Source organism: Protobothrops mucrosquamatus, unplaced genomic scaffold (genome assembly GCF_001527695.2).
Source record: "Protobothrops mucrosquamatus isolate PMUCROS unplaced genomic scaffold, P.Mucros_1.0 scaffold2928, whole genome shotgun sequence".
In the NCBI taxonomy this organism is placed as follows: domain Eukaryota; kingdom Metazoa; phylum Chordata; class Lepidosauria; order Squamata; family Viperidae; genus Protobothrops; species Protobothrops mucrosquamatus.
Genome location: NW_015388953.1, coordinates 403,851 through 413,809, shown reverse-complemented (window position 1 = coordinate 413,809; position 9,959 = coordinate 403,851). Strand labels below are relative to the sequence as shown.

The window sequence follows — 9,959 nt, the reverse complement described above, 5'->3', positions numbered from 1 at the left end:
GCACAGTATGTTGCTTCTGAATTTATGAGCAGCCAAACATGTTTGATTTTGTCTATGAATTGTGTGATGGACAAGCAACAGTTTCCCAGGAGAGAGGGAACACATTCTGGGGGGGGGGGAGGGCGAGACAAGAGTCAACACAGCCTGGAGCTAGATCAGAGAAAGGGGAAGAGAATTAGAATAGGTGCTCCCTAGAATTTCCCAGGTTATATGGGTTAGGGTTAGGGTTAGAATGGGATAGAGTCAGATTAACTAGATTCTGTCTATGTGGTGTCAGCAAATAAAAAAAAAACAAACTTTGGTTGGATTGTTCCATGTCATTCTTGGGCTTGACCTGAAAATTATTGAGTTGTAGATTGGGACTCAAGGTGTTATTTACTTAAAGATAGACTCCAATTAAAACTATTACAACAAAACTTGAAAATATAACCACTTATCTCCAGGATCTGGGGTATTGAACTACGTAAGGGATAATATCCCAAGTGATATGAAAAGATATTTAAGATCTCTGCCCCTATTTATCAGTTTTGTAATAACAAAGATGCCACTGACTCAACTCCAGGTATGTTTGCTAATTCACAAAAAGATTTATACTAGTGTTGAGGTTAGTCTTTGCAAACAGAATGTTTATATTAACAATAAAAATCCACATGGAAAATGTTACTAAGAAATTTGTAAACCATAATAAAATCTGAGACAATCTTAGTTTTAGAGTTTTAGTGGATTTATAATAGTTTGTAATTTTCAAATATTAAAGCCTTCTTAAGAATTTATTCTAGATGGATCATTTTGCTATAAGAAATGAAAAATTGCATTTGTTGCAAGGATCCTTTCAACAGAGTCCCATGATGTAGAAAAAGCCTAAAAAATAAGAATTAATGCAAATCAATTGCTGATACTTTCTGATTAGTATCAGAAACATTCTTTTAACAAGACTGGCTCATCCTCACTTTAAGGTATGCTTTCTTCTTGAAAGTCTGATCTAAGCATTACTAAGTTTAATTTAATCTAATTAAATTGAATCTTTCTAATTTGAAACCCATGTAAATTTAAATAAGAATAAGACATCATCTAGAAGCAAAAATAGGAAAATGTATCAAAGAACGGCAGGAAATTGCTTTGGACCATTGTCGTGAAAAAGGGAAGAGAAATGCTTCCTGCCTTGTTGTCTATGGGGTGAATTGTCCAAGGGATTTTCCAGTTGAAAACCAGCATCCAGGGTTTAAGTCCATCTAGACACCATCTAAACTCCATCATGAGAAATTTGGACATTCTTTGTGGAGAGGAAAACCCATATTTATGACAGGCAGGATGTCTTTTGAGGGAATATTATACCTAGAGTATCCATTTTGCTATCTGTTTTAATAAGTGTGATTTCTTTACTCCTCAGAAAGCGCATAAGATTTTATCCTCCTCCAGATAAAGAATATCTAAGTGCTTCTTCTTGACAACAATCAATCAGACCACCAAAACCTGTTTTTCTTTAGAGAAGGTGTTGTGAGGTTCTTTATTAAGAATAATCTCAGCCAACGTATTTTATATTTAACCAAACTTACAGAGAACGCTTTATTGATCCTACAGCTTCAAGATTTCATAAATAAAACAAATTACCTTGAAAAGGTATCAGGCACTGATTTGACATATAGAGCTTTTGGTTATCATGATGGATGATTTATACCAGCAGAGACATCAGGAGAATGTAGCCTTCTTGGTGCAGCTACCTCTTTCGGTGGCTTTTTACATCATTGATCATGAAGAGATGTCAATAAAAATTTGGAGGCATCACTTTTCAAAAGTTGCACTCCTGCCTTAAAGATATCTCTAGAAATGATATTATCATATGTTAAATTGATATTTCAATTTGATATCATTGAAACATTGGTCTAAAATTATTTATTTATATATTTATATCCTGTTTTTTATTTTTACCCATAACTCAAGTTGGCAAACATATCCAACTCCCTTCCTCCTGTTTTCCCCATAACAACAACCCTGTGAGCTGAATTGGGCTGGGAAAGAGTGACTTGTCCCTGATTATTAAACAGGCTAATCAAATATATCTACCTCCTATATTACTTGGCTCCACATAAAAAGAGGTTCAGTAATGAACATAGGCAAGAGACACCCTAGATGTAAGGTCCTGCCTCAACCTATCCTACCAGGAAAGCATGACTCTTGATACAAGCGTTATTTCAAAAGAATCTTTTACCGAGAAAGTGATTGCAAAGAAATCAGGCGGAATCTGAAGTTCCCGTGGAAAACGTTAAGCTAAATTTTCCACTATCCAAACCCCACCCCAATGCCCCAGTCCATCAGGAACCAATCCGCTGGCATGAAGATGTTGTGAGAACTCTGAGCCAAAAAGGTGAGAATGAGTTGTTTTTTGGTGCCGCAATCTTGCTAGCAGGTGGGAATTAGCTGAAAAGGAGTCGAACCAGATGCCCTGAGGGCTCATTCCCCCTCCCCAATTCCCATGCAGACACATCAAAGCGAGAGTAGAAACATCCTCAATCCCCAACTCGCACTCCCCCCCTCCCTCAGAATGGCAGTATTCCGGTAGGGACCTGATAACTCATTTTCACCTTTCCGGCTCAGAGTTCTCACAACATTGGATCCTGATGGACAGGGATACTGGGGTGGGAATGGGAATTGGGATCCCACATAAAGGTGGGAAATATGGAGGGAAAATTGTGTAAAAGCAAACACATGTTTTATTGCACCATAAAAGGACATGAAATTCTATATTGCTAGAATATTAAGAGCAATGGAAACCAAGAATCTTTTAATGGCTGGTTAAACCTGAAATCTAGAAAAAAACAACCAAAAAACCTGTAAAATGAATGGTGTCAGAATTTGATGTACCCTACTATTGCCAAATTATCATCTACTATCTGAAGGTAGAATTGGAATAAATGGAATCTGAAAAGGAGTTCTGGCACTTTCAAATCATCCCCCTTTCCAGGATATATTGCACACTTTCCAAATGGGTGGAAGAGGGAGAATTATGGTTGCTAACAGACATAAATCAACTAAAATTTGACACATACATTATAGCAAAATATCTACTGTGGCAATATATTAATCTGCATCCTTCACTTAATTGAAACAACAAATGAAGTAAATTTATTAGAATTTTATATATATTCTCAAAGACTACATTTTTGCATAATAAACTAATTCCATCTAGCAAATAAATTGTATGCTGAGTTAAGTAAGTAGTGTGGTACCAATCCTCTTGAAAAAATCCAGATTCTTGTTGCATAAAGATAGGAAAACAGTTGAATCTCTAAGTAATATAATTTTCTCTCTCTTTACAAGAGATCAGAAAGATAGTTTAGGATCAGCAAATCACCTGAACCAACCCATCTACTCAGAAAATCATGGATAAAGGAAATGGTTCTGCCATGACTGGATTCATTCTTCAAGGATTCACGGATAATCCCAAAATGCAGCCGGTTCTTTTTACGGTTTTCTTCTTGGTTTATGTCATCACTGTATTAGGGAATCTGGGGATCATTCTGTTGATTTGCACTAAACCCCAACTTCACAAACCCATGTATTACTTCCTGGGCAACCTCTCCTTTGTTGATCTCTGCTGTGCCTCAGCCATTGCTCCTAAAATGCTGATTGACTTATTAAGTGAAACTAAAAGGATTTCTTACAGTGGCTGTGTTACACAGCTCTTTCTATTTGATATCCTTGCAGATGCAGAATGCCTTTTGTTGGCTGTGATGGCCTATGATAGATATGTGGCCATCTGCAATCCACTCCTCTATCCAACCGTAATGTCCAAAAAGGCCTGCCAGCAAATGATCACTATTGCGTATTTTACAGGCCTGATAGATTCAATGATACAAACTTCCTCTACATTTCGGCTATCTTTCTGTAGCTCCAATGTTATCAATCACTTCTTCTGTGATGAGCCTCCACTTCTAATACTCTCCTGTTCTGATACCTATATTAGTGAGATTGTGTTATTTACCTTTGTTGGCTTTGTTGAAGCAAGCAGCATTGGAATGATTCTTGTATCCTATGTTTACATTTTGGCTACAATCTTGAGAATGCGCTCTGCTGAGGGCCGGCACAAAGCATTTTCCACGTGCGCCTCTCACTTGACAGCTGTTGGGATATACCACGGGACAATACTCTTCATGTACTTCCGACCAAGTTCTAGTTACTCCATGGACCAAGACAAATGGGCCTCTATGTTCTACACAGTTGTGATCCCCATGCTGAACCCCTTGATCTACAGCCTGAGAAACAAGGAGGTGAAAGATGCTATGTCAAAATCTCTTGACCATATATGGATTTGGAAAGGAAGAAATTTTGTTTTACAATAGCTTGTTAGTGTGGCGATTTGAGAGGGAAGGACATACAAAAGATTTATCTAGGAGGTGTGGTAAAATCACATTGGGGAATCAATCTTTCTTTTAGCCTTGGGGAATATGTGAATTTTTAAAGGATATGGCCCTAGACAAAGTTAACAGGCAACTTAATAATAATCTCTACCATTTTAAAAAAAAAGAGGAAATTGAGGCAGGAAAGCATACATTTTATATTCTTGTTTTTTCAACTCTACATGAAATTGCTCAATACTCTGAATATTATCTCAATAAAAAGCATAAGTTATTTAAATATAATTCAACAATACAAGTCTCCACTTCTGCCAAAGGCCACCATTTCAGTTTAATCAGAGAAACTTGGCACTTCCAACTGGTTCACTCCTTTAGCCCCTTCCCACAATCTTCAGCCATAGAAAGCAGTCCATCAAAAAAAGAGTTCCTTGTTCACATCTATTGCTCAAACTATTTCTGATCTCTTCATTATTTCCCTTCCCATATCTTCTTTACTCCACTTTTAATCAGAAACAGGCAGAAGTCCTTTTAATTGATAGTCATGATGAATATTCTTATTTTTCTCAGTACACTGAGTGCTACAGATGTGGGTCTAATCCTATGGTTTTCAGATTTGAGCAATTAAAAAAGTGTGGTATTATGGCACACCCATAGACATTTTATACTATCCCTACTATAAACAGGTATGGGGTACTACATGATTAGGATTCCACATTGCTAGAAAAGCTGCACTCATAGATAATGGTTCCTGCTAATATAGGTGCTGATCCTTCCATGAATGTAAAGAATGATATATAGGTCCAGACGCACTCCCAGCTTATAAGACAATACCAAGTAAAGGCTCTCCAGTCCGTGGTTACATATATCCTCTTCTGTTTCTTGATATGGATCTGTGTGCATTCTTTGGAAAATAAGACACATAAGTTTGTTTGATGTTTGATGTTGGACTTCAGAGTTTTAGCACCTCTGATTTCTGGCTCTTACTTCTTAATACAAGATCGGCTAGTAATAAAGCTTGCCTTGTCCATGTGACCAAATTGATTTTACGATCTTCTTTGCAGCACTTATTAAGTGAATCACCACAATAGTTCACCGTGGGTGCAGTTTTGCCAAAAACTGGAATTAAATGGCAGTTTCAGCAAAACAGTTGTAAAATGTTTCATATGGCTGTAAGACACTGCAAACAGCCATAAATGTAGCCCAGTTGCCAAGTACCCAAAGTGCGGTCAGGTGACTGAAGAGGGAGAGGCGACCATCAGAACATCAAATCCAAGTCATAAGTACCCCCAAGATAGATCTATTGGAATTTTGAATGGCCTTTAAGTGACCAGTCATAACTCAAGGACTACCTCTGCCATTAGTGGGATCATGGAGATGTGATATGTGCACAAATAACATTAGAGCTAGAGAGTTTAATTTAATTATATAGTACAGCCATCAAAAAGAAACTTTAAGAGGAATTGTACTTTTTACTCTAAGATTCCTCCAATTAAAACTATCACCAGAAACTGTGAAAATGCAACCACTTATCGCCACCATCCGGAGTATTGAAATGCATGAGGGATATTATCCCAGGTGGGATGAAAACACATTTAAGATCTCTGCCCGTATTTGCAGGTTTTGTAAAAGCAGCGAAGCCACTGACTTGATTCCAGGTATGACAATTTAGAAAAAGATATTATGTTTGTGTTAAACTTAGACTTTTTGCCATTTTTTCTTTTTTCTTCCTTCCTTCCTAGTGTTTTTCCCGTAAGGACAGGATATGGGGTTTTTTTTCAGATCAATGGAGTGTGTTGATCCATTGATTGCAACAAGAACTGACCCACCAGCTTGTGCCTGAGCCTCACATTGTGCGACAAGCGAGCGACTAACCCAAAGTCACCCAGCCAGTTTTCCTGCCTAAGGCAGGACTAGAAATCAGAGTCTCTTGGTTTTTAGCCTGGTGTCTTAACCACTAAACCAAATAGGCTCTCCCTAGACTTTTCGCATTACACACTGCATATTTATATTAACAGTAACAATTCACATGGAATCCTAAGACATTTCCAAATCAAATTAAAGAGAAAGCTCATTTAATTTTTTGTTACTCCATTTCTTGCTTAGAAAGCACAAGTATATTAATTGGCTTCTTTTGATCAGATATTTGTGTGATGCCGAGTTTTGATATAAGAGTAAAGTGAGAATTAAGGAAACAATTTTATTTATCATATTTTTATGGCTACCCATCTCATCAAATTGTGACTCTATTATGTCATAAATTCCAAATGGAATTGAAGCAAATATTTTGTAATGCTAGTTATTGAATTTTGTTTAATGCTTTTCCTGTTTTAATATAATTTAATAGACTCTAAACAATAAAAGGAGGGAATGAATTGGATGGGAAATTCACCTACTATATTTCTGGTCAACTCCTACTCTACTGAAAAGGGATTTGAAATAAACAGGAATCTAGCATTAAGTCCCCTTTTCCAGAATATAATGGAAGGTTTCTAAATTGGGGAGGGGAAAATAGAGACTCCAGCAGCTAGAAATACATTACAATTCAACATATAGTTTACAGCAATAGATATAGCAGTATTGTGGTACATTTTCCGCAGCCTTAACATACATGGCAGTTTGTAAATGAGTTTGTATATAACATGCTTCATATTGAATTTTCATCAATTAGGTTTTTTAAAAATGTATTCTTCTATATAATAAAAGTTTTCTTGCTAGCAAATATATGATATACGGTAGTAGATATGAAAAATCCTTGAAAAAAATGTCCACTTGTTTTATGAAGAGAGAAACATGAATGAAGCCCTGAATAATGCAATTTTCTTTACCCTAACAAAGGATCAGAAAGGCATTTCAGGATCAGCTAATATCATGAACCCAGTGCCCACCAAGAAAAATCATGGACAACAAAAATGAATCTGTCATTACTGAATTCATTCTTCAGGGATTCACAGGCAATCCCAGAATGCAGTTTTTACTTTTTACAATCTTCCTCTTTGTTTATGTTATCTCTGTCTTAGGGAATGTTGGGATGATTCTGTTGATTTCCACTAACACCCAACTCCACAAACCCATGTATTACTTCCTGAGCAACCTCTCCTTTGTTGATCTCTGCTGCTCTTCAGCCATTTCTCCAAAAATGCTGATTGACTTGTTGGTTGAAGGAAAAAGAATTTCATTCGGTGCTTGTGCTACACAGCTTTTTCTGTTTACTACATTTGCAGATACAGGGTGTGTTTTGTTGGCTATGATGGCCTATGACAGATATGTGGCCATCTGCAATCCACTTCTTTATACAGCTATCATGTCCAAAAAGATCTGCCAACAAATGATTGCTGTTGCATATTGCATAGGCCTAATGGATGCAACAATATACATATCCTCAATATTTCGACTGATATTCTGCCGGTCAAATGTTATTAATCATTTCTTCTGTGACGTACCTCCACTCTTAATGATCTCCTGTTCAGATACTTACATCAGTGAAATAGTGATAATTGTCGTTGCTGGCTTTGTTGAAGTAAGCAGCATAGCTATGATTCTTGTTTCCTATGCTTATATTTTGAGTACAGTCCTGAGAATGCGCTCTGCTGAGGGCAGGCACAAAGCGTTTTCCACCTGCGGCTCTCACCTGACAGCTGTTGGCATATACCACGGGACAATACTCTTCATGTACTTTCGGCCCAGCTCCAGCTACTCCATGGACCAAGACAAATGGGCCTCATTGTTCTACACAGTTGTGGTCTCCATGTTCAACCCTCTCATCTACAGTCTGAGGAATAAGGAGGTGAAAGATGCTGCAACTAAATCCGTGGGCAACATATGGATTTTTAAAGGGAATAATCCTAGATACATTTAATGGACAACTTCATTACAAGCATTGCCATTTCCAAAAAGGAAGAACATCAGTAAGGAAAAGAATATATTTGCTAGCAATCAACAAGGAGAAGGTTCCTGGTAAACTTAAATCACAATTATGATTTTTACACATCACAGGATCAAAAATCTTTATCACTATGGATAGTAAAAATCAGAAGTTTGTAAATTTGATACAATAGTGGTTCTCGACCTTTTCTTCACCACCGACCCCCTTTAAACATTTAAGATCCCCAAGACATGACTCAATATTTAAATCATAACATTTTTCCAGCCTTCGCGGACCCCCTTTGATGATATCACGCCTCCCCAGGGGTCTGCAGACCACAGGTTGAGAACCACTGTGATACACTATTATATAATCTAACTATAAAGATTATATTAGTTCACAGTTCAACAAAAACAAAGATTGTGATCGGTTCTGAATTTTCAACCTTATAAGTTGTTTAATATGCTTATATGTCTGTGAATTTTTTTAATATATATAGCTTTAGTTATTATCTTTACAAACTTAGAAATATTCAAATCCAGTTTGGTTTTGTGGAAAAAAAGATCTACATGTTCAATTAGACTTGCCAAACTAGAGCAATATTGTTTATGATTTATGTGATTTGTAGTGATCAAGGAGCTCATAAATGCTCTGAGAAAATCACTTGGCAATAAATGACTTTGTTTCCTGATTGTTGTTTCTAAAGAAGAAAAATATTATTGAAAATCAATATATTTGTGCAGTTTTTAAAAGCTTGGCTTCTTTGTGCTTTTGAGGATTATCATATATTAATTGGGTGCAGATTAATATTGTAAACAATCATGTATTGTATCATAAGCCTGGTATTTTATCCAGATGGGTTTTGGATCCATGATTATCATATTTGCAATGTTAATAATAGCTATTTCCATATTATTTCAATAAAAAAATCAAACACATATTCAGCTAGGCTTATCCAATCTATTGCCAGGAAGGCTTGAGTTTATTGGATTTGGAATTCAACACATCCAGAAGGGAACCAGAATGAAGAAAGATACAGTATACTAAATATTATACCAGTATCCTTTTAACAAAAACCTTTTAACACTTTTGACTGGAATGAATTTTCTATTTCTTTAGGGTTAGTTTTCAATGTATATTATTCTTCATAGGAAAATTGATGCCCAAAGGGATAAAGACAATTTCTGATTAAATTAATATGGAACTTTGCAACTAGCAGAAACTTTTAAGATTTATATTTTATTGATGAATTCTACTTTTTTCTTAGAAATATGTTTCTTAGAGTGCATTTTCCCCATCATTCTGTGAAACTGTATGCATTCTTTGGAAAATAAGACACAGAGGTTTTGGTGGCTCTTGCCAATTCCATATTCCAGCCGCCCCCCCCCCCCAATGCTCAGTTCCAATGTGTGATGTTGGACTTCAGAGTTTTAGCATCTCTGATTTCTGGCTCTTACTTCTTAATACAAGATCGGCTAGTAATAAAGCTTGCCTTGTCCATGTGACCAAATTGATTTTACGATCTTCTTTGCAGCACTTATTAAGTGAATCATTACAATAGTTCACCATGGGTGCAGTTTTCCCAAAAACTGGAAATAAATGCCAGTTTCGGCAAAACGGTTGTAAAATGTTTCATATGGCTGTAAGACATTGCAAACAGCCATAAATGTAGCCCAGTTGCCAAGTACCCAAAGTGCGGTCAGGTGATTGAAGAGGGAGAGGCGACCATCAGAACATCAAAT

At 36.5% G+C, this 9,959-nt stretch overlaps 2 protein-coding genes across 2 annotated transcripts; both read left to right on the top strand.

Annotated features, from left to right (window-relative positions):
* Positions 1-3,374: 3,374 nt before the first annotated feature.
* On the top strand, positions 3,375-4,340 carry LOC107296673 (olfactory receptor 1019-like). Its single transcript, XM_015826019.1, has one exon. It carries the CDS (start codon positions 3,381-3,383, stop codon positions 4,338-4,340), a length of 960 nt encoding a protein of 319 aa, XP_015681505.1. The 5' UTR covers positions 3,375-3,380.
* Positions 4,341-7,248: 2,908 nt separating this feature from the next.
* Positions 7,249-8,211, top strand: LOC107296672 (olfactory receptor 1019-like). The gene has a single exon (XM_015826017.2). The coding sequence runs from the start codon at positions 7,252-7,254 to the stop codon at positions 8,209-8,211; it is 960 nt and encodes a 319-aa protein (XP_015681503.1). The 5' UTR covers positions 7,249-7,251.
* Positions 8,212-9,959: the final 1,748 nt, after the last annotated feature.

Excerpts from the sequence above, each read along its gene's own strand:
- LOC107296673 (XM_015826019.1), top strand. The coding sequence starts at position 3,381 with ATGGATAAAGGAAATGGTTCTGCCATGACTGGATTCATTCTTCAAGGA.
- LOC107296672 (XM_015826017.2), top strand. The coding sequence starts at position 7,252 with ATGGACAACAAAAATGAATCTGTCATTACTGAATTCATTCTTCAGGGA.